The following is a 24,244-nucleotide window of genomic DNA, read 5'->3' as shown; positions in this document are numbered from 1 at the left end:
ATAATATATATTCAATATTCTTTATCTTCTTCTTAATATTTATAAATATAACATTTATCCAATGTGTACCTATTCCACCTAAACAAGTTCATCTGTTTCCCCTAAATAACTTCCAGGGTACTCCAATTGTACTCAATATTGGATACTTTTGGAAGACTGCTTCACCATGGGTTCCCCATCCTAATGAGGTCAAGTCTATTATAATTGGTGCAAAAGTATCAATCCAAACTAGCTATTATGTAAGTATTAATAACTATTTAATCTCCGTTGTAAAAGGATCAGCCATTACTCAATCATTAACTAAATCACTCTTTACTCAAACATTAAATCAATTAGTATGCTGTTGATTCACCTTTACTACTTTCAGTCTTATACCATTCTGGAATGCAAGATAACCGTAAATTTATGGCATCTGTGGACATATCTGAAGATCATACAGCGATGAACTTTGTCATAAAGTACATCGATCAATCAACCAACCCAGCAGGAAAGCATATTGCCCAGTTGGGAAGCAACACTGTTCCACATGCCAATTATTTCTACTTGAGAAATGTTGGAGACATCGTCTCCATTGACATGTACAACACAACTGCTGTGGATACCTTCCCTGACTACTATCTGCCCCTCTACGTTCGAGGTCCAACCAATCCCAACCCCATCATCCTCAGTGGTTACTTGTTCTGCCAGTTCTTCCAAATCGATGGACTTATTCATTGTTTCAAAACAGCATCGTTCCCTCCTTACATGGACCTCCTCCTCACGGCTCCCAACACGTACACTATCGTCCTCTTGAATGATCCATTCACCAACACTCATTAAACTTTTAAAGTTGTTGGACTATGTACAAGCCTCGATGGTCTCCAGACCCAGCTCGATGCTTTGTTTATAAATTGACAAACAGGTCACAGTTTGATGTAGTTGTCATTCCTTCGACGCACTAGGTATAGGAATAGTGTAGCAAAGATGATGTCGGTGCCAACCATGATTGGCACAAGGTAGTTGTAACTAAAGTTGGTGACTCCGTAGACCACTTGAATGGTGAATCCTGCTCCCAACCATATGCCAACGATGCCTATTGGTGCGAGGTAGGCCCAGACGACCTTGAGCACGTCCTGCACCCACATTCGTCTGTTGGTATTATGCTCGCGTGACAAGATTATATGATGTCTCTTTCGAATGTGCTCCTTAAAGACAAACATGTCCAGTGTGAGCAAGATGGGCGGGATATAGTGCACCCATACATTGAGCAGCCATGCAAAGGCCACAGAGTGATGCTCTTCATGCGCGCGCTGCGCAATAAAGTCTGGGTTGAGTATTACCAACAAGATTGTCGCTGTCACCATCACAATCCACGATCCGACAAAGCTGACAGCATGCAGCAACTGTATGAATATATTGTTCTTATTCGTCGTCAAGTCCAACTCGAACCATAATACATGTATAAGCCAGAACCAGAATGTTAAGTTTGTTATTAAAAATGGGAACCTAAGATGATTGAGTAAGTATGTTTGATTGATTGAATGATTGAGTGAGTGAGTTGAGTGATGGATGATGACGACATACATAATAGTGGCTGTAATGAAGTAACCTAATGCTAAATAGAATAGTATTCGTCTTGCCCAATGTCTATATTTCTCATGTAGTATCTCTCGTTTCAGAGGTATGTCTGAGTAATAATAGAGTGAACCACCCTCATTATATGAATCATCTCCAATAGGCATTATTATTACTATACTCTATCTCTATCTCTATGCTTGTCGACTGACTGACTGACTTGTTGAGTGAATGAATGACAAATAAGTATCACACAACAACAACACTCTCACTCTATCTATCTAACTCACTATCCCAAAGTACATGGAATGTTCTGTTTTTGATCAAAACAACCATTTTTGGTCCATGATGCCATCTTTATCTCCCAGGATGGGGGTGAGGTAATGAATATGAACCGAAAGTGATCAGAGGGCATTTAATGCCGAGACAAAGCGAATTAATCATTCTTACATTCAGCTAACAAATATTAATAATCTAAGACCTAAGGGTCAGAATGAAGAAGAGTGGACAACCTATCTTCTTCTTCTCCTCATCATTGACAGCAGAGTACAATGGGACATATTGGTTTGGTTTCTTAGGCCAACCTATCTTGTCATTGTAATGGGAGTAGCGTTGAACTGGGTAACTGATGATGACCAATACACCATCTGTACTGATAAACATGTCGGATTGATGTTGGTCAAACATATACACATCTCGGGGCTTTATCGCCTTGATTGGTTGCTCCATCTCGGCAATCTCTCTTGTGAGCTGAGCAATCTGCTCCTTGGTCATGTTGATGAGGTTGTAAAGAGCACTGATCTCGGCCTGCTGCTGTTGATGTTGTTGTTGTTGTTGTTGTTGTTGTTGTTGTTGTTGTTGCACTTGCTCTTGTTGTTGCAACAGCTGTTGTTCTTGTTCTTGTTGCTGTTGCAGCAGTAGTGGTTCTAGTTGTTGTTGCTGCTGCTGTTGTTGCTGTTGTTCCTCTTGTTGTTTTTGTACCTTAAGCCTCTTATCTGCCCTTGGCCTTCCTCCATGATGATAGTTGTAGTTAACTATTTGCATCTTAAGTCTACTTGCTGAACCTTGCCTCCATGTTTGAAAATGATCATTTTCGTAGAAATAATTATGATGGTTCACAAAGAATCAAGAACTTTGTGTGTGGCAAAGATACACAAAAATTGAATTATCTGTATCAAACAAAGAGATACATATATGTACATAGAAGAATGAATAGATATAATAACAATGATATGATGAGTAGGAAGAGACTACTATCTAATGATGATCTATACAGGAGTTTGGACTCTAATAATAGACAAGAGACAATGGATAGATTCGGTTCATTCTCAAAGGTGAAGTTGACATTCATGTCAAAGCAAGAGACTGAAGAGCAGAACCGTTTGAAGAAGATCAAGTTTGAACATGCCATTCAACAGCATGCCAATGTCAATAATTCAGCTGGTGGTAGTGTCGCCAAGCATCAGATTGATGCTAACTCCACTGTTACACTCATGCCTGACTCTTCACACACAGAATTCGATGCCACGGAGTTCCTTCGATTCAACTCTGTAAAGTACAAGCCATCTTCTCATTCAACTAGCTCATCATCGAATGGACAGAACACACCTGGGCGTCCAATACCTCCACAACAACGCGCCAGTCCAGCGCCACTCTCAATGAACTTGGGCAACACTTCACCAAAGCCCTTGGCCACTTCGACAACTCCGTTGAAGACGACGACAATGACAACACCAATGCCAACTCTTTCACCAATCAAACCTACTTTGAACACGAATACAAAGCTTATACTAAATACCAATGGCAATGGAAATACACTCAATCGATCACCTCTTAAACCTACTTTAAACATCAACAAACCATTGTCTTCATTGAATGGCAATGTCAATGGCAACACAACATCCTCACATAATGTACCAAGCAAGGACTTCACATCAGTGGCTACTTCCACTTCAACTACTTCGTCACTGTCTTCATCAAACTCAACCAATACAATCAACAATGCACCTGGAGACGATCCGATCAACTTCATGGTACTAAATCCAAAGACATCAACTGCTGCCACAGCAGTATCAACATCCGACGCCGCTCAGCCATCAGACAACAACCAAACAACAGACATCTTAGACTTTGACTTTGATGATTTCAACACAGATGCATCATCATCATGCTCTATCAAAGCTACACCCTCCATATCCAACATATCCATTCCCTCATTCTCACACAGTAGCATACTTAAGCCACGATCAACAACATCATCAACATCCTCATCAACATCCTCAACATCAACTTCATCATCGAAAACATCAACTACAACTACTTCAACTACAAATAATGCCAATGACAAGTTTGATCAATGGAAGAACTCAGACGCTGACCCAACAAAGACTCACATCTCTGTCGATGAGATCAAGGCGAGGATCGCACATGAGCCATTTAGAAAGTTTGCAATGTTGGTGAAGGACTCGATCATTGACGTCCAGACAACGAAACCCTATTCAGCCGATCTCCAAGCACTGCCCAGCGACCTGAACAACCACCTAAAGAGCGCAATGGCCAGAATGAAGAGACAACAGCTCTACTCACATCAGCTCGAGTGTCGACAGGCTGTGCGCAGCATGCAAGACGTGATAATCACGACACCAACGTCCAGTGGCAAGTCCCTCTCGCTCTTCCTGCCCATCTTTGAAGAGATAATCAACCAAAAGGCGCGTGGACAAAAGTCCTGCGCGGCAATGTTCCTCTTCCCCCTGAATGCGCTGGCCAACAATCAGCAAAAGGCCATCGAGAGCTTCAACGCGGAGATTGACGCGCAGTTCCGTCTAAAGATCAAGTTTGTCAATGGCGAGACGGACAAGGCGTCGCTGCCCGATATCTTTAGCGAGCCCTACCCCGACATCCTCCTGACCAACCCCGACTGGGTACACTACCAGTTGCAACGCGGCGGATTCGTCGAGAAGTGGAAAGGCTGGCGCGCCTGGTTCGCCAAGCTCAGGTTCATCGTGCTGGACGAAGCGCACACGTACTCTGGCATCATGGGCTGTCACTTTATCAATCTATTGCGACGAATTACCAACTACCACGCGATCGTCTCGAGCACCAGCCCATCAACAAACACGCTACAGTATATGTTGGCATCGGCAACAATTGGAAACCCGATACAAATGGCCAAGAAGCTGTTGAGCAAGCCAGACACTCATTCAATCCATCTCATTGATCGCAATGGCTCGGGATCATTCTCCAAGGTCTACATCACATTGAAGCCATCCACCATCAGTCAATACCATACTCCAGGCAATGTGATCCATCACTGGGTCGAGAACAACCTAAAGGGTATCGTGTTCTGCAACACCATCAGAGGTGTCAACGGACTGATACAATACCTTGGATCGGATTCAAAATATACGAGAACAGCCAGACAAGTCAAAGCATACTATTCATCTTTGAAACCATTCCTCAAACAAGAGACATTGAATCAACTCAAGTGTGGACAGACCAAGGTCATCATTGCCACAAACGCGCTAGAGGCTGGTGTCGATATCTCAGAGTTGGATTCATGTCTAATCATTGGATATCCAGGTTCCAAAATGAGTTGGAAGCAAAGAATTGGACGTGTTGGACGATCCAAGATGGGTCTGGTCGTGTTCATTCCATCTAATACACCCCTGGACAAGTACTACTCCCAACACCTATCATCATTGTTGGATGGCGACACTGAGAGTCTATCATTCAATGGTGACTTCCCGACAGTCTTATCCGCTCACCTATTGTAAGTTGATTTATTGGGTGATGATGGATCGAGGCGAGACACTAACTGTACTGAACCGATTGATTGATTAGATGCGCCACACATGAGATTGGTATACCTGTGAACTACGAACAGTTGGGGCAGAAGTTTGGACCACAGGCCAAGCCGATCATTGATGAGCTGGTCAAGACGGGCAAGATAAAGGTGCAGACTGTGGGCAACAAGACGTTGTGGCGATCATCTGACTATGTACACAATACTCTGTCCATCCGCGGTGGCACTGGATTGAACGAGGTGGTCGTGGCCAAAGTGGGCAAGCAGGTACAGATCGAGGAGATGTCCAAGATGCAGGCCATCACCCGTCTGTTCCCCGGCGCCATCTTTATGTCCCACAACACCGAGTCGATGGACATCTATCAGGTGCTCTCGCTGGACATGGCCAAGCACGGAGAGCCCGGCACTGCGCAGCTGGAGAGGATGCGCATGGCCGCCAACACACGCATCACCACGACACCGACCAAGTCGTGCCAGGTGGACATTGTGTCAGTGCTTCAGAGGAAGACTGTGGCAATGCGTGGCAACCTTCCACCTTTGGAGATCACATTTGGTGTGGCCAAGTACACGACCATCGTGCGAGGCTACGAGAAACGCACATACAGTCAAGTACGATCAAGCACAGGGCGCACACTCAATGACTCCCATTACAACTCAACATCAGAGTCACAGAAGTTCAGCCTCAAGGAACCACTCCAGGTCCACTACGAGACACCATTCATCCAGTTTGCATTCCAAGAGCAATCAAGATTAGATCCAAAGTAAGTCTCGCGATCGACACATCAGCGCAATCACACTCACTCACTTACTCACTCATTCAATCATTGCATCCATAGGGCAACACTAAGACAGCTATTCAACAAGCGCATTGAATCATTCAAGAAGAGTAGCCTGTGTTTGAATAGCAGGGACTTTGAGCCAAAGATCGATGATTTGATCGAGATGGGCGAAGTGATGGTCATGCTACATACTATAGTTCATCAGATACTGGCCACAGTGCCATCGATACTGTTAACATCGCGCAACGATGTGGAGGAGTGTATACCGACCGTGACGCCTGTGCTCGACGGTGACTTTGGCCGCAACAATCAGACGTTGGACGTTACCAACTTCCTGGACCAGGCCGACCGCATCTATCTGCTGGACAGTGCCGAGGGTGGCACAGGCTCATGCCAAGACATCTTTGACCACATCGATGAGATCTTTGCCAAGTGTGCCGAGTTCCCGCCCTGTCCAAACTGTGCCGCCAGTGTCGAGGAAGGCACCATTCTCTCTGAAGACTTTGGCTGCATCTTTTGTCTACATTCCAATCATTGCCAAAGAGGTGTACTTAAGAGTATGGGTGTCTGTCAACTTGACAACATAACTAATGCGAATGTGAATGTGAAGTGATCCACTCATTCAATCAATCGTTCAATCATTCATACAATCAATCAATCGTCCAAGCTATTGTCCATAAGTCGTTCGATCGTTTATTGTGCTGGTCCAACCCTGATGTTGTACTTTGCTGCATAGTCATTCAGCTCCTTTGTCTTTGCTGTAAGCTGTTCTTCCAATCTCTGTACTAAATCCTTTATCTATTATTTATACATTCATTCATTCATTGTTAGTATACTCTCTCTCATTCATCTCGCTACAACATACTCCATCTCTGTTTTGCTTGACTACAGGCAGTACATCACCGACAGTTCTCTCGACCAATACACCTCCAATCATTCTGAAACACTTTCTGGATGGCTCTAGGTGCTCGATGGCACTGATTACAAGACTACATGATGATGTGTACACAGTGTCAGTGACATGTACGTATGTTTGATTGATTGACTTGTGATGAATGAATGACCTTACTTGTATTCGCCTTGATCAGCCTCTATCTCTGATATCTTTGACATGATAGTACTCTGTTGTTGCTTCATCTCTTTATAGTTTGCAACAATCTGCTCATTCGTTAGTTGTTGTTGTGACATTGTATATATGTATATATATATATATTATCTCTATTTATGTTATATTGAAGAACAAGGTTGTAATTGATTGATACATAGTTTCGTTGCATGAATTTGGTTGTCCCATAATTTAAGAATATGAAACATAACAAAGTGAGGGCAACTTTGGATTGAATAACAATTAGTCTTTTGTAATCCATGTACATTATAATAAGTAATAATAAGTAATAATAAAATAATAGTAATGGACGAGTTGTTCAAGAGATTAATCACAAATAGAATAATATTTAATAATGTTATGTCACAGGTGAGAGTGATACATGAATGTCTTTGTAGTGCAACAGTATTGAATCATTTCAATAATAATAGATGGTTGTCAATTGATCAACAATATGATATTCAATACTTGTCGTATAATCAATGGACATCATTAACTAAATTAATTAGGTCACGTCATTATGGTCTGTTGAGGGAGCGCTTTAGACTTAACCTTTTAAGTCAACCAAATCAGAATGAAGCTCCCAAGCGTTCAGACATCATTGAACTGTGCAAGAGTGATGTAGACCCTGCTACATTCGACCTAATCTACAAACGTTATCAATCACAATTCAAGGATATGGTTGAATTGCTTAAAATCGCTGTCCAGGGCGGTAACATTCACATTGTTCAAACGCTCATTCATCAGACTGAACCGGTCAAGTTGGTGTCGATCGACCCGATACAAATGATCAGACAAGCATTCGAGACGAGTAAGATCGACATGATCAAGTACCTCCTACGCTTGATCGTCACAACCACCTCGCTTCTAATCGAGAGACCAGATGATGTTGCCGAGATCGTCTACCGCACTCAATCAAGCCAACTGATTCGCGAGCTGATCGATCCAACCTTCATCTCCAAGGATATGGCCGACCTGGTCAGATACCACGCTCATAACTATGTAACAAACATCCTGCTCACTGGCGATGGATTGCTCGTTGACGAGCTGCTGCCACTCCCCCATGATGGCGTCAGCAACTACAGGATCACAGGCACTCGCCTCATCCAATCAATTGCAAACTCAACGGCCAATCAACATTATGAACAAATACAAAGATTGGTCAAGTACAACTTGATTGCGCCAAACACCTTCCCAAACACGCTCTTTGAGCACGCCTACAAAGAGTCCAAAGAGCAATGTCAATCACTCATGAGTTTCGTTGGCAGTGATGAACCAGCAACCATTAGTGAAGAGCAAAGATTGTTAATTACCAAATTGTTGTATGGTTGGACACTGTACTTTTACTTCCAGCCAAGCCATGTCCGAGATGTCATCAATGGATATATATCGACCGGCGACTGCACATTGATACCACTACTCATTGATCAGTTCAGGAATGAGAAGATCATCAATCATAGTATAATAGAATATGGTACACTCACCCAGATCAAGATAGCCTATCTATACATGGATAGGCACCACATTGCAGAGAGGTCAAGATACTTTGCCGGAGGCTATCATTCACAGTTGTTCATGACTGCCAGTAATTCTGCCAACAAGTTGAAGATTATCAAGTATCTCAATGAGCTCAATCATGTCTTTGAGGTATCTACTAGTGACATTCAATCATTCGACGGAACGATGGAGATGCTTGAGTTCCTGGTGTCCAACACCAACAAGATACTGCCCTTCAAACAATTCTTTATCTTGGACCACCGCGACAATCTGAACCTTGTGATAGAGAACAAGCCGAAGCTGATACATTTCCAAACTCAACTTTGCTTGGCCATCAAGATTGGAAAGCTCGATGCCGTCCAGCGACTCGTCCAACTATTCGAACCAGCTCCCGACTCACTGCCCATCCAGCTCACTTACTCTGCTCGTCTTCGACTGCCTATGTTCCAATGGCTAATTGAGTACTGTGCCTCATCTCACTATGCTCGAAATTCCCTTCGCATGCTCATGGAATGGGCAATCAAGAATGGCAACCTGGAGGCAATCAAATTCTTGTTCGCCAATTATGCAGTAGTTGTCGATTGGCAGATCCAGGCCATCAAAGCCGAGGTCAGCGCTGAGATGATGGACACACTATTCTGTCTAAATCAGTGGAAGATTGATTGGAGAGCATTCAATGAACTAAACGGAGCTTGTCAATTGAGCAAAGTGATACGCACAATCTTTGAAAGACCTGGAAACACAACAATGTTGGACCGAGTGCTCAGAAACTTCTCGGAGAAGGACACGGAGCGTGTCAAGGCATTCGCCATACCATTGTTCACAAAACACCTGGTCACCAATAGTGATGTCGTAATGTTACAACACTTGGTTAACATTGGAGCAAAGTTGAATATCAAAGGTGTTGCCTCGATGAGTATCTTTAAGTCAAATGTACAATTGCAATCAATCATAGAAGAATACAAAGATCGATTGGAGGTTGAGAAGATGGAAAAAAAGAGAAAAGCACCAGACAATGACAAAGATAGTGTTTCAGTTTTGAAGGCTAGACTAAAAATAAAGTGATCAAGAGTGATTGGTTGATTGGTTGATTGGTTGATTGAATAATGTATGATACATTTATTGGAGATGTTTGATTGATGGTTGGATGTTACTTATATATCGGTGCGTCACATGGACAGTATCATCCGTCCATCATGGAAAGGAAAGGCGAATGAAAGTATTTGGATGGAAAGGTGGAAAGGAGTTGGACATTTTGTCCAAGACTATAAATATATGTATGAATGGCGTAAAGTTGGAGTTGGCGATGGATTTGGAGTTGGAGTTGGAGTTGGTTATAAAATTGTCGGACAAGAACGCTCATCATGATTAGGCGTTCATCAAGTGAAAGTGGTTTGATTGTTTGGGTGATTGATTAGTATGCCTGGAAGCCAGAAGCTTCCTCCAACAGGTGCAATATGTTGTTGATGTTGATGTCATTGGTGATGTTGGTATTGGTTGTTGATGTAGTTGATGTTGATGTAGTTGATGTTGATGTTGTTGATGTGGTAGATATATTGCTGCTGCTGCTATTGATGTTGCCTATAATCCTATCATAGTCAACTTGGCACAATAGTTGTCCTTCGTGATCAAAGAATGGCATTCCGACCAGGTTGGCTGAGCATTTGACGCAACAAAAGTGATCGGTGTGCCATTTCTTGCCGAGTGCGCTAACACATCGGAACATAACATTGGCGTTGCACTTGGGACACACTGGACAGGTGTCATTGAAACAGTTCTCACAAAGGTATTTGGGCGTGCCACTATGTTGCTGTTGAGGCAGGGTCTGAGGTGTGGACGATGAGCGTGACTCTGAACTCGAGTGAAGATCAAAAATTGAAGCGGAGCGTGATGAACGTGTTGAGGTGTTGCTGTCCTCTGGCGACTCATCGTTGATGAGGCCCTGGCGGTAGAAGGTCTTGGTGCACAACTCCCTGTGACACTTGTGGCATTTGAAGCAGTCCTTGTGGAAACTGTTGCCCAGTGCCAACACCTTTTGTCCGCTGATGGGCAGATTGCACGCCAGACAGAATGACTGCCTCAGCTGGGTGGCAATAAGCTCGGCTGCTGCGATTGTGTCTGCGTTGTTGTTATTGTTGCTACTGCTGCTAGGTTGGTGCTCGGGGTTGGATGGTCCAATCACAGAGCCCAGTGGCGTGCTTGGGAATATGGGCTGTGGCGACAATATCTCCTCCAATATATTCTTCTGTAGTGGCTGTGGTTCTGGAGTCGACAGCGCATCACAAAACATAGCGAAGCTATCCCTGATGGTTGGATGTCTCTTTGGTGTATGTGTCTGTGTCTGTGTCTGTGTCTGTGATGGCGCTACTGGCTCTCTGGGCGAGGTTGGCTTGGTCGCTGCGTTGTCTGCCTCCTTGTCCTTGGCCAGGGACGCTACTGTTACCAATGTGGCGACGGGTGTGTGACGACTAAAGTACTCCATGTTCATGATGGACATCCTGCTTTGGAGTTGACGTGATTGAAGGATGGTGTCATTGAGCAGTCGCAGAGTGTCTGTGCGACAGATGGTCGATGGTGGTGACTCGGATGACTCTGGCGTCGTTGTGTTGGAAGATGATGATGTCGCAATGTAGCGTTCGTCAGGTGATTCGTCGTCCTTGGACAACGAGGCAGCCTCCTCGTCCGATATGTGTGAGCTGGTGCAAGATGATATCAGGTCTGCAAACTCCTTCTCAATCTCGCTTGGAGTGCGGATGACAGCATCCATTGGGAATACGTCAACAGTCGCGTGACAGTCGTCCAGTGTGGCTTGACCCTTGGTGAATATGGTGGCAACGTTGGCAAGCTCCAGACCATGGGCTGCGCTCTCGACAGCCGTCTCCTCCTTGTTCTTGATCACACTTGCAAGAGGCAGCACAGCCGCCTCGCCGCCTACACTGGCCAACGCGTTGGCCAGCTTGCCAGCGAAAGGGTTTACACAATCACTCTCCTCGTCCACGGTGCGTCTGTATTTGATCAGCTGCAGGAACATTACCACCGCCTGGGGAACGTGGCCTTCGACGATCCACTCGCCGCGGCCAAACTTGGATGCGAGGAAATGACGCGTCCACTTGAACGTCAGCTCCTTGCCCTGATCGGTCTGGTACTCCTTCTCGCGCTCATCCCAGAAGTAGACAATGTCTGGTGTGGCTGTGGTGGCGTGTGGGGCCTTAGGGTCAACGCCCGCCAGATACCAAGCCAGGTACACGCCGTTGAAGCGGCCAGCGCCCAGCTCATTGGTTGAGCTGCGTAGCCATTCGCCGTCCCAGTGGTAGTCGATCTGTGCGCCACTGTACGTGCCCTCGATTGTGGACAGAGTGCCGATGGGGCTGTAGGACCACTCCTCGTCGCCGTTGGACTTGATGATGCCGCCCTGTATATTGTTCTTGAACAGGATCTTGAGTAGAAGCTTGCGCTCTGCCTGGTCCAGGTATGAGTTGAAGTCGCGATGTGTCAAACCGTCCAACTTGATCACCCAGTCGGCCAATGTGCTGATGGGATTTGCCTGGATCACAAGTTTGTTTGGCAAACTTCCAGCGGACTGGCCACTGCCACTGCCTCCACTCACATACTCAATGCAGAAGCCATAAGTTGTTTGAATGGACTCGGCATCCTTCTGTAACAATGTAATCTTCTTTATACTATTCAATGTGATTGATTCTACTGGTGTTGATTTCTTTTGTTTGGAAACGTGAGTGTGAGTATGAGTGTTGATGGGTTTGGGGTTGAGGCTGAGGCTGAATCATTCCGCCAGGATATATATATATACATACCTTCTCTGATGAGACATAACATGATAGATGTGTACTGGTCAGTGTGAACCATAACTTCTTCCTGTATTTGAAGATACCAATACCTCCTAATCTATATAAATATCCTGATTTATATTCTGTATCCATCTTTTGTTTTGTTGTAAAAGAGTTGTGATTATTTTGATATTGTCTTAATCTTGATAGAATACGTCCAAGTATATGTTGTCTATTCTGCTTCTTATGTTGTTGCTGCTTGTGATGTTGGTGTTGTTTCTTCTGATGATGATGTAATAATTTCAAACTACTACTATTACTTCTTCTTGATACTTGATGTGAACTTCTACTTCTTCCTAATGTTGTTGTTGTCATTGATTGATTGATTGTTTGGAATAGAACTTTGGTGTGAGTATGGTATCAAGGAACAAAGATATTGATTGATTGATTGATTGAGTGAGTGGAGAGCAATCGGAGAATTGAATGTGTGTGGGGGTGGACATGGACACGGGACATTGATTGACAATGACATTGACAAGTGGAGTCTATTTTTGAAATAGACAACAACAAGATAAATAACGTATACATACTAGGTATAGATTAAATGGTCAATCTATATTATATCTATTATATGTTCAAAAAGGGAGGGAGGATAATAGATAGATAGTGATGTGATTGAAGTGATTGAAGTGAGTGAGTAAGTGATGTGATTGAAGTGATTGAATATTGGGAATGATAAGAAGTGTTCTAGATGTCAAGTTGGGTGTGTGTGTGTGTTATGCATGTGTTCATGATGATCTCGCCCAAGTTACCATTGGGTAATGGCGAATGTGGCTGTTGGGCATGCCTGCAAGCATACACACACATCATATGCGCCTATTTCCACATCTGGCGAAACAGAAACGGAAACGGTGTCTTTGTCAGACCAACACCACAACCACACCCCACCACAAAAGTGTGTGTGTGAATGAGATTTGTGATGTGTGTGTGTATGATCGAGTCTGTGTGATTGTATATCTACATTCGATCGTGATGGGTGAAGATAGAGAAAGAGAGTGTTCGGAATCGACTTGAATTGGTGATGTGAGTGTTGTTGGATATATCCCCAACCTACACATATGTATGTGCATCGATCAGAATGGTACAGTGTCAATGATTGAGGTGGAAGTGATTATGATGATTATGGTGTAATGACGATGATGATGAGGATGTGGATGTGGATGAAGGAAGCTCGGCTGAATCGTGGTTTTTGGAAAGTGACCTGACTGTCTGAATGAATGAATGGTGACCTTATTGGTCAGCATACAGGTCAAGTCTTGCCCGATGGTCAATGAATAGTTCCTCTCTGAATGAATGAATGAATGATGGATGAATGTCCTGTGTGTTTCCTATTCCTGCTTATTGTTTCCTGCTTTATGATCATCATAATCATCATCATACCTGATTGGTGTGTACTCTGGTTTTGTTGTTGCTTTACACGATGGGATTAAATAAATAAAATAAATAACTAATAAAATAAATATAAGTAATTCAAATTGGATATCCTGGAACAATGAATGAATGAATGAATGAATGTGTGCCGTGATGTGATGTGAATGAATATGACGATGTGAGGAAGAGCGAGTGATTGAGCTGTGTGGCGCGCGATATCCAGAGTGAGCCTTGTGTGTGAACGCGTTGGCAAGGAGCTGGGAGGGACTGGACTTGACTTACTATTGCTAATATCAACTCATACAAAGGTTTGTCGATGATGCTATGTATTATATTTGATATTGTATTGATTAATCAATTTGATTGATTGATTTGAGCAATCCAATCAATGAAATAATGTAATGAATGACAATATGTTACTGCACAACACCTGATGATGATGATACCTGATTGATTGATTGATTGATTGCTTGATAGGAATGGCATTAATAAGAATGTTAATGTTGGGTTGATGATGTTGATGGTGATGTCAAGGGTTGGAAAGGACGCGCTCTCATCCATTCACTCCGCCTGCCATTGTCAAGTGATTGATACAGGCGGGGGCGTGATATATGTGTGAGTGAATGCCACGCGCGCCAAACATTGTTTGGATCACCTGGTTAGTTGGTGGAATGTGTCAATGACAACATCGTTTGTTTGGTATGTGTCTATGTGAGTGTGTGAGATGAGTGTGTGGCTTATGGGTCTCAATGAACCTGGAAGTGATTAACAAACACACACACAAATGCATGTATATATCTCGCTTGAGATATATAAATGTTCATGTGCTCTAAGTATGTTTGTTGTGTGTTTGAATGAATGATGTGGTGGTGTGATGTGGTGTGTGGAAGTGATTGGATGGGTGGATGGATGGATGGATGGATGGATGGAGAGGCACACTCTAACTACTTGTTGTAGTCGATCTTCATTGTTGTTGTTGTTGTTGTTATTCTAAGACAAAGAGAGAGAGAGAGAGTTATAATTGTAATTTATATGAATGAATCTGCTGTCTTGTCTCTCTTTGTTCATCATAAAAAGTGATTGATGGATTGATTGATGGATGGGATGTCGTTACTCTTTTAAGAAGATGACTATGTTCTTATAATAATTATTATTATCATTGACCAACAACAATCTCGTTGTAAACAACTGTTATTATTATATGATGGAAATTATAATGTTACTGTTGTGTATGTATGTGGAGAGTGATGTGATTGATTGTTTGATTGAATGAGTGAATGGATGGATGGTGAGAGTGGATCAATCAGTACAAGCAACAATGTCGACACCAAAACTCTCATTCCGCCCTCTTCTAAACAGTATTCATCAATCTTGTAATGGGAGTACACCAACCCCACCACGCGGGACCTCCTCTTGGTCAGACCAAACCATATGCTATGGTCCGCCTGCGGAGTTAAAAGAATCATTTCAAACAATCCCTAGACAAGCCCATCATAAAAAAAACATCATCAAATGAGTGTTGACGAAAAACGACAAAACAATATGATTGGTGGTGGGCAAACATTACGATCAGATCGAATGACAATGAGACCTTCAGAAGGTGCGGGACCAATCAATCAAAGAAACCATCAAATGATTGAATAAGGATATAATTCTATTTAGTAGTCCTAATTAATTAATTGATTATAAATATTACATTTGAGTACCTTGTTTGATTTTGGGTGATTTAAGTTGGGCGAGAGTGATTGTGATTGATCATTTGGTTGATTGGTTGGTTGATGTCGACCTCGCAGACCTGTTGGGGGAATGCTGGAGGAATGATTGAACGTAGGAAGGAAGAAGAGGGAAGGAAAAGGAGTTGTGAAAGGAGTTGTTGAAGTTGATGTTGCTGTAGTATTACCAGTGTGTTGGATTACTTTCCATTGATACCGGTGACCTTGGAGTATCTCTTGGTGGTGGATGAGGAGTAGAACTCTTGCGAGCGAACCTTGGCGGGTGAACGTCCCTCGATTGAGACGTAGTTGCGGAACCACTCTCCCTTGTACACTTGACGTGGACGGTAGATCTTGGTCTCGGGGTCCTCACAATGCTCGATCCAATGAGCCAGCCAGCCGACGGCACGTGGAATGGTGAAGAGCACTGGGAACATATCGGTGGGGAAGCCCATGGCCTTGTAGATGAGACCCGAGTAAAAGTCCACGTTGGGGTACAGCTTTCTCGAGACAAAGTACTCGTCGTTCAGGGCCTGCTTCTCGAGCTCGGTGGCCACCTCGATCAGGGGCTCCTTGCCCAAGCTGTCAAAGACCTCGTAGGCCACCCTTCGGATAATCTTGGCACGTGGGTCGTAGTTCTTGTAGATGCGATGGCCAAAGCCCATCAACTTTCTCTTCTTGGACTTGACGTCGGCTATGAACTGATGAACGTTGTCCTTGGTGCCGATCTGCTGGAGCATGTCGAGCACGGCCTCGTTAGCACCACCGTGCAGTGGACCGTAGAGAGCACCTGCGGCACCAGCAACAGATGTGTACGGGTCGGTGTTGGACGAGGCGATGTGGCGCATGGCGGCGGTCGAGCAGTTCAGCTCGTGGTCCGCGTGCAGAATGAACAGGATCTCGAGTGCGCGGCACAGAACTGGGTTGGGTTTGTAGTCCTGCTCAGAGAGCTTGTCCAGCATGTAGAGGAAGTTCTCGGTGTAGCCGAGATGGTTGACGGGCGTGTTGTAGGGACGACCGATTCTGTGACGCCAGGCGCAGGCGGCAATCGTTGGCAGCTTACCAATGATACGCAGCACCTGCTTGTTCCTGACGCTCTCTGACTTGAAGATGTCCTGGCCGGCCAGCGCTGGGTTGGCCTCGGGGTAGAAGGTGCCGAGTGCGGCAACAGTACTGATGAGCATGCCCATTGGATGGGCGTCGTATCTGAATGTCTTCATCATTCCAACGAGGTTCTCGTGCAGGAAGGTGTGTGTCATCACACGATGGGTCCAGCCGTCGAGCTGAGTCTTATTTGGCAGATTGCCATTGATCAACAAGTAGGCCACCTCGAGGAAGTTTGATCGCTCGGCCAACTCCTCAATTGGATAACCTCTATATCTCAATATTCCCTTATCTCCATCGATATAAGTGATGCTTGATGTTACAACAGCAGTGTTTTGGAAAGCTGGATCATAAACCCTGAAGGTATTGTTCGTTTTGTCATGTTAGTCACATCATTTCAATCATTAATTCAATCAATCATTCACAATTCAATCAAACATACATCAATCCATTGTCTCCATCGACTTCTGACACCTTCTTGAAGGCTGTAGCACTGATACGTCCATCCTTGATTGGAACGTTGTATTGTTTTCCAGTACGATTATCTGTAACAGTCAATGAAGCCTGCTTATTGCTATAATAATATGTTTATGTTAGATCAATATATTTCAATGTTTTGTTTGTTTCTAACAAACATACCTTGAAGTTGATGCAGCGGCAGATGCAGCTGACACATTGTTTGATTGCAAAGTGTCGTCTTCCTCCTCGTCATTGATTGACAAGTGGTTAGCCAATATATTTATCCTGTCCATATGTGACATGATTGATAGATTGATTATAATATTAAGATTTTTATAATTATCTCTGATGTTGTTGATGTACAAATGAATGAATGGCAATGAATGAATGAATGTGTATGTGGTGGGTGTAGTTAGGGCAAGAGGGTCAGAGATGATGATGTCTCGGGGAGAGTAAGAGAGAAGAGAATAGAGAGAGAGGAGTTGTTGTAGATCCTTAAGTAAAGCTTCAAATTGAATAAAATATTAATTCAATTTTAACATGTAGTCACCAAATATGGACAGTGGTGGTGATTCAATGGTGAGTGTCGATGCCACGCTCTAAAATAGGTGATAGAGATGCGTTCGTTTTCTAACAACAACATTGTCTCATGCTCATGCATAACTGAATTTGAATGGACCTGCTTGCTCATTGATGATGGCTGGATTGATGGATGGATGGTTTGATTGATATATATCCTGGTGAGTAGGGTTGAGGTAGGTGATGATGACGAAGACTTTGTCAACGCATTTGTGATGTCGGGTCAATGAATGAATGATCGAATGACCCGGCAAACCCTTCTGTGTGTGTTGTATCCGTGTCTGTATGTTGTCCGAAATTTCAATCACATCTTCCTACTCATCATCATCAAGTTGAAGTAGGATATTCATCCTTTCGAATCACTCTTGTGAATCTTTCCATCATTTCAATTCATTATTACTACTACTACTACTGTGTAATATGTATATTTGTTTACAATTATAACAAAGAAGACTTAGACTTATGCTTGGATTATAAAGTGAAGCTAAGTGAGTGACGGTCAAGTCACCTTGGTCCAGATGGTTGCAACACAATGATAATCCAGTTGGATTCCATCTATCACTATTGCACTGACGTGTTGGGACTCAAAGTTGTTCCCAACACACCTCCCTCCTTCCCTTTCAATGAGTTCGAACACACACATACACGCAAGGTCAACATTGATACCTCCTGCAGAGGTCATTGACTTAGAGAGTGGAGGCTAACTTCATTCCCACTCCTCAACTGTGAGAGAAAGGAAAATTCAAAAAAAAAAAATTAAACATTTAACCCAACACATAATTTCACAGCACAAATATCAAACTTTTGAGTGTGAGTGAGGTGAGCTGAGTAAGCAAACCACTTCATCTTCATTCAATTCTTCATCTCACAAAAAAGTTAGCAAGGTAGTTGAGTTGACACATTATTGTTGTTGTAATAATAGATAGATAGATAGTTTGATATATATATATATATATAAATATATAAATAGATATTATAATTAATATTTCATTTAACTAGTTAAAGAAAGAAAGAAAATAACATGGATGAGCATTATGACTGTATCGTTCTCGGAACTGGATTCAAGGAGTGTGTACTCTCCGGTTTGCTCTCTGTAGAGGGCAAGCGTGTGTTGCACATGGATCGCAACTCATACTATGGTGGTGAGTCTGCATCCCTCAACCTGCAGCAGATGTACGAGAAGTTCCGCAATGGCGCCAAGCCAAGTGAGACCCTCGGCTCGTACCGCGACTACAACATCGATCTTGTGCCCAAGTTCATTTTGGCCTCGGGTCTGCTCGTCAAGATGCTGCTGCACACCGACGTCACCCGTTACCTCGACTTCAAGGTGGTCGACGGCTCCTTTGTCTACAAGACACCAAAGATCCACAAGGTGCCCGCCACCGACTCTGAGGCCCTCAGCTCGCCACTAATGGGTTTCTTTGAGAAGTTCTCTTGCAAGAAGTTCTTTGTCTACGTCCAGAACTTCGAGGAGGACAAGCCAGCCACTCACGAGAGTATGTTAACTTACATTGCACACTTCAATGGTCACAACTTAACATCATTCATTCATTCATTCGATCATTAGACTTGGATTTGAAGAAGATGACAATGAAGCAGTTGTTCGCCAAGTTTGGCCTGAAGGAGGATACCATCGATTTCATTGGACACTCTTTGGCTCTTCACCTCAATGATGAGTATGTTTGAAATGATCATTCATTCATTCGATCAATCAATATCATCATATCTCAAGTTGTTAACAATCAATCAATCAACCACAATCATAATCAATCAGGTACTTGGAGAAGCCAGCCTTGGACACTGTGCTCAAGATTAAGTTGTACGCTGACTCTTTGGCCAGATACTCGCACTCACCATACATCTACCCATTGTACGGTCTGGGCGAGCTCCCACAGGCCTTTGCCAGACTGTCTGCCATCTATGGTGGCACGTACATGCTGAACAAGCCAATCGATAAGGTGTACAGAGGCGAGGACGGAAAGATGAGAGTCGAATCACAGGGCGAGACTGCTACTTGTGACTACGTCATTGCCGACCCATCCTACTTCCCCGACAAGGTCAAGGTCACTGGCAAGATCATCCGTTCCATCTGTATCCTCAACGCTCCAATCCCCAACACCAACAACTCAGAGTCGGTGCAGATCATCATCCCCCAGAAGCAGGTCGGCCGCAAGAACGACATCTACGTCGGCGAGATCTCCTTTGCCCACAACGTCTGCGCCAAGGGCAAGTACATTGCCATCTGCTCGACCACCGTCGAGACCAACGACCCCGAGAAGGAGTTGGAGCCCGCCTACAAGCTCTTGGGCCCAATCGTCGAGAAGTTCATCACCGTCTCCAACTACTACGAGCCAATCGCCGACGGCTGCAACGACAACATCTACCTGTCCGAGTCGTACGATGCCACCTCGCACTTTGAGACCACCTGTCAGGACATCATGGACATCTACAAGAGAGTGCTCAAGAAGGATTTGGTTCTCATCACCAACAGGAAGACACAGCAGCAGGGTGGAGAGGAGGAGCAGTAAACTCATCAGTGCACTTCCTTCCAAAGTACTTTAGTACCCATCAAAAGTCCAATCCAATCAAACAACTCCAACTTATATCATTACACAAAACATCCTTTTTTGATTCAATAAATGATTATTACATGTATTTCAATACTACTTGACTTGACCTCTCTCTGATCGATGATCAATGACATCCAGGATGGAGTCCACATACCATCATGATCAAAGGGATGAGATCATCAAGACCCAAAGGACACCACAAGTTCAAATAATTCCAACAACATTAACTGAATTCAACAAATTCAATTAATTTGGCAAGGTCTCGACCATCAACAAACAAATAATGTTTGATTGTGTGTTGTTGTGGCGGGTAGTTTGATCATGTGTGTGAATGAATGATTGATTATAAATCTATGATCACAGATATACAACACAACATATATATACATACAAGATACAGATACTAAAGATACAGATACAGAATAGCAATGGTACAGAATAATGATGGGAGTCAAATTGACGGACTCCCTACTTCATCACATGACGATGACTTGTTTACAATAGAGTTTGATGATTTGGTGATGGAGACTAAACCAATTGGAAAGGGATCATTTGGATTGGTGCAGAAGGCATCTTACTTTGGTACAGAGGTGGCTGTCAAATCTCTAAGTTCATTGGTCAACATTGATCCCGACCTCTACAAGTTCATGCAACGCGAGATTAGAATATTGAGTAAGTTTGGAGTGATGTGATCTGAAGTGGAGTGATCGCGATCATTGATTGATCACTGACCCAAACACTTTAGAGGGTATGAGACACCCAAACATTGTTCAGTTCATTGGAGCATGTAATCATGATGAGAGATACATGATCGTAACAGAGTATATCAATAGTGGAGACTTGCATCAGTTCCTCAAATCAAAGGGACAGTCACTATCATGGTCCACAAAGATTAAGTTGGCCAATGATATTGCATCTGCATGTATGTTTGGAAGTTGGATATTGGATATTGGATATTGGATATTGGATAATGGATAATGGATAATGGAAGTTGGAAGTTGGATAATGGATACTGACATGACCAATAATGATATGATTAGTTGCATTCCTACATGCTAAGAAGGTTATATTTAGAGATTTGAAAGCAAAGAATGTGTTGGTGGAGGAACATGGATCGACTGTACGTGCAAAGGTTTGCGACTTTGGATTCGCCAGGATATTCGACGTGACACATCAAGAGAAACAGGACAAGCAACAAGGTTATCTGACGATATGTGGATCAGAGACTACAATGGCGCCAGAGGTTATAATTGCCAACAAATATGATGAGACCGTAAGTGTGTTGGAGTCAACTCCTTGGAGGGCACTGGAATCATTCCACTCACTCAATCAATCAATCACTTCACTCAATCAATCAATACTATAGTGTGATGTATATTCATATGGTATACTCCTGTACGAGATGATGTGTGGCATTAGGGCCATTAAGATGGAGTTGAAGAGAACGCCAGAGAATGCCTTTGACTTTGACGCAGATAAGGCAGATTCATTCGTGCCAATGTCATGCCCAAAGGTGTTTAATGAGTTGGCGCGAATGTGTGTTAGCTACGAGCCAAAGGGCCGCCCAACATTCAAGACCATTGTGATGGGCCTGACAGAGTTGCTGTCCAAGCCCATCGAGAGCCTGGAGCTCAAGGGCGGACCCGCCGCCATGCAGTCACCTCGCGCCGTCTGGTCGCCATTATCACCCAACGGCACACCATCGAGTGAGGACGACTCGCCGACTGGCTCGCTTTCGATGGCCACCACCGACGAGAGTGGCTCGGTTGTATATAACAGCGTGGTCTTGAACAATGAGTCGGCGGCCATGGGCACAAACAACGTCATGGCCGACCTGATGCAGAGGAAGCTCAAGCACAAGATCACCAGCTCAAGCTTCTTCAAGCCACCGCCCAACAGCGCCGATGGCTCAGTCGTGGGCTCTAGCACCACGACCACACATGGCCCGCAGGCGGACAACGACTTTGACGACGACGACGTGCCGTCCGCTCTGCTGACCTCGCTCACACTGGACGAGATAAGGTATCGCGACCCATCGATTTATGAGGACCCGGACGCCATCATCCGCGAGAAGAAGCGATTCCTTTCCTCTCCTAACCTCTCCATGCCATCGACGACAAGTACAACATCCACATCAGCGCCTGACGACAATGACGCTGCTGCCGCTTCATCCAAGGATGGTGTGGTGGGTCTGGCCACGACATGGGGACCAGGTACCAAGCAGAAGCATCAAACACAAGGCAATGGTCCAAAGAAATCATCAAAGAAGCCAAAGAAACCAAAGAAGAATAAAAAGAGATAGAGGCATGCGGTTTCCAGCCTCAACTTGTAACATCCATCATTGATTGATTGATTTGGTTGATTGTGTTGGACCAGGACTGGACCATGATGGTCCAGGTTGTTCCAAAGTTTATTCCTCCATGTCCTCATCTTCCTCATCATCATCCTCTTCTGGTGGGAGCAACTCAACATCCTTCTGCACCTTGGGGAGCAGACTGTCGATCTGAGCCTGCAGCTCCTCATCCATTCCATCATGAGCTATTGATAACAACTATGTGATTGATTGATTGGTGTTAGTGATTGAGTGATTGGAATGACTCCATTCCACAGTGATACATACTTGAGCAGCACTCTCCAGGCATTCAAGAGCTGATCTTGGCTCTTTCAGACGATCGTAGACGACGCCTAGTGTGTGCCAGATCTCGGCAATGTTGTCTTGCTCGTAGACCAATGTCTCGAGGATGTCGACGGCAGTGCGACACTGATCCAACTCTACAAACATCTGTGCAATACCATAGCGGTACTCGAGTGAGGGACGTTGGTCCACCTCGAGACTCGACCACAGCGAGTACGAGTGATTCAGCAAGTCCAGTGCATCATCATTCTTGACCTGACTGATCTTCATACTAGCCAACAAACTATATGGCTCTGGTGACATTGGTGTATACTCTATCGCCTTTCTCAAGTGAGTCTCACACTTTACCTCGGCTTCCTCGTCGAAGCTAATGTCGCGGAGTGAGTTAGTGAGTGATTGATTGATCGATCGGTCGAATGATTGAATGAACGTACCATTCATCAGTGAGGTATAACTCAGCGAGGGAGCAAAGAGCAGAACATATTTGATCCTTGAGGATGAACACTTGGTCCACCTCTCCGTCTTCCTCGTCGTCGTCTAGCATCTCCTCCTCGTCTTGGTCGTCTCCAATGTCAATCCTTTGATCCTCGACCAATCTTCCATCCTTTGTCTTCTTATTCTTATTATTCTGTTGTAATTGATTCTTTGTTTGTTGTTGTTGTGCCTGTTGCTGCTCCTTCTGCTTCTGTTGAGTGGTGGCGACAACTTGTTGAGGCGCACCAGCTATCAGCTCCTTGAGCTCAGTCTCCATGATCTCGATGCCCTTGGTATAGCAACGGATGGCATCGGCGCCACCCAGCAGCTGGCCGAGGTTCATGTACTTGGACGAGCTGTCGTTGGGGTTGGTCTCGATCGACTTTGTAAAGTATTGCTTGGCCTGCTTCAACTCACCGAGCTCCAGCATCAGCTCGCCAATCGTATCCATCAACAGAGTGTTATTGGTATCGATTGACAATGCCTCTTTGAAGCTCTTGACCGCCATGTCCAACTTATACTCTTGAGCGTATTTCTCGCCCTCTTCAATCAACTCCTCCAAAGACAACTTCTTCTTTATCGTCTTTGTCTTTGTTGCTTTGTTGTTTGTAGAAGTAGTGGCGGCTTGTTTCTGTGCCGCCTTTCTCTTCATCATTGCTGCTCTACCTCCGCCTGGCATTCTATCTCTATCTCTATCTATTATTATGTTAATGCTTGTCAAAATAGAATCACAACCATCTGATTTGAGTGCACTTTCG

General features: G+C 44.1%; 10 protein-coding genes across 10 annotated transcripts; 4 read left to right on the top strand and 6 right to left on the bottom strand.

Moving 5' to 3' along the window:
* Nucleotides 1–902: 902 nt before the first annotated feature.
* On the bottom strand, nt 903–1,721 carry SAMD00019534_020050 (hypothetical protein; the record flags this gene model as incomplete). The annotated part of the gene is made up of 2 exons (XM_012902596.1): nt 903–1,485; nt 1,564–1,721. 2 exons carry the CDS (start codon nt 1,719–1,721, stop codon nt 903–905), a joined length of 741 nt encoding a protein of 246 aa, XP_012758050.1.
* Nucleotides 1,722–2,028: 307 nt separating this feature from the next.
* On the bottom strand, nt 2,029–2,598 carry SAMD00019534_020040 (hypothetical protein; the record flags this gene model as incomplete). Its single annotated transcript, XM_012902595.1, has 1 exon — nt 2,029–2,598. One exon carries the CDS (start codon nt 2,596–2,598, stop codon nt 2,029–2,031), a length of 570 nt encoding a protein of 189 aa, XP_012758049.1.
* Nucleotides 2,599–2,861: 263 nt separating this feature from the next.
* On the top strand, nt 2,862–6,748 carry SAMD00019534_020030 (hypothetical protein; the record flags this gene model as incomplete). The annotated part of the gene is made up of 3 exons (XM_012902594.1): nt 2,862–5,323; nt 5,395–6,117; nt 6,193–6,748. The coding sequence occupies 3 exons, from the start codon at nt 2,862–2,864 to the stop codon at nt 6,746–6,748; spliced, it is 3,741 nt and encodes a 1,246-aa protein (XP_012758048.1).
* Nucleotides 6,749–6,828: 80 nt separating this feature from the next.
* Nucleotides 6,829–7,323, bottom strand: SAMD00019534_020020 (hypothetical protein; the record flags this gene model as incomplete). Its single annotated transcript, XM_012902593.1, has 3 exons — nt 6,829–6,933; nt 7,001–7,124; nt 7,205–7,323. The coding sequence occupies 3 exons, from the start codon at nt 7,321–7,323 to the stop codon at nt 6,829–6,831; spliced, it is 348 nt and encodes a 115-aa protein (XP_012758047.1).
* Nucleotides 7,324–8,026: 703 nt separating this feature from the next.
* Nucleotides 8,027–9,802, top strand: SAMD00019534_020010 (hypothetical protein; the record flags this gene model as incomplete). Its single annotated transcript, XM_012902592.1, has 1 exon — nt 8,027–9,802. The coding sequence occupies one exon, from the start codon at nt 8,027–8,029 to the stop codon at nt 9,800–9,802; it is 1,776 nt and encodes a 591-aa protein (XP_012758046.1).
* A 349-nt stretch (nt 9,803–10,151) lies between these two features.
* On the bottom strand, nt 10,152–12,675 carry SAMD00019534_020000 (hypothetical protein; the record flags this gene model as incomplete). The annotated part of the gene is made up of 2 exons (XM_012902591.1): nt 10,152–12,452; nt 12,550–12,675. The coding sequence occupies 2 exons, from the start codon at nt 12,673–12,675 to the stop codon at nt 10,152–10,154; spliced, it is 2,427 nt and encodes an 808-aa protein (XP_012758045.1).
* A 3,190-nt stretch (nt 12,676–15,865) lies between these two features.
* SAMD00019534_019990 (hypothetical protein) lies at nt 15,866–17,530 on the bottom strand (the record flags this gene model as incomplete). The annotated part of the gene is made up of 3 exons (XM_012902590.1): nt 15,866–17,126; nt 17,212–17,343; nt 17,409–17,530. The coding sequence occupies 3 exons, from the start codon at nt 17,528–17,530 to the stop codon at nt 15,866–15,868; spliced, it is 1,515 nt and encodes a 504-aa protein (XP_012758044.1).
* Nucleotides 17,531–18,828: 1,298 nt separating this feature from the next.
* Nucleotides 18,829–20,335, top strand: SAMD00019534_019980 (hypothetical protein; the record flags this gene model as incomplete). Its single annotated transcript, XM_012902589.1, has 3 exons — nt 18,829–19,303; nt 19,375–19,483; nt 19,582–20,335. The coding sequence occupies 3 exons, from the start codon at nt 18,829–18,831 to the stop codon at nt 20,333–20,335; spliced, it is 1,338 nt and encodes a 445-aa protein (XP_012758043.1).
* A 470-nt stretch (nt 20,336–20,805) lies between these two features.
* On the top strand, nt 20,806–22,679 carry SAMD00019534_019970 (hypothetical protein; the record flags this gene model as incomplete). Its single annotated transcript, XM_012902588.1, has 4 exons — nt 20,806–21,049; nt 21,123–21,299; nt 21,418–21,650; nt 21,744–22,679. 4 exons carry the CDS (start codon nt 20,806–20,808, stop codon nt 22,677–22,679), a joined length of 1,590 nt encoding a protein of 529 aa, XP_012758042.1.
* A 108-nt stretch (nt 22,680–22,787) lies between these two features.
* Nucleotides 22,788–24,165, bottom strand: SAMD00019534_019960 (hypothetical protein; the record flags this gene model as incomplete). Its single annotated transcript, XM_012902587.1, has 3 exons — nt 22,788–22,928; nt 22,998–23,379; nt 23,447–24,165. The coding sequence occupies 3 exons, from the start codon at nt 24,163–24,165 to the stop codon at nt 22,788–22,790; spliced, it is 1,242 nt and encodes a 413-aa protein (XP_012758041.1).
* Between the last annotated feature and the right edge of the window lie 79 nt (nt 24,166–24,244).

This window comes from Acytostelium subglobosum, assembly GCF_000787575.1.
Source record: "Acytostelium subglobosum LB1 DNA, scaffold: scaffold3, whole genome shotgun sequence".
In the NCBI taxonomy this organism is placed as follows: domain Eukaryota; phylum Evosea; class Eumycetozoa; order Acytosteliales; family Acytosteliaceae; genus Acytostelium; species Acytostelium subglobosum.
Note: the sequence above shows the minus strand (reverse complement) of the source record. Positions and strands in the feature narration are given on the sequence as shown.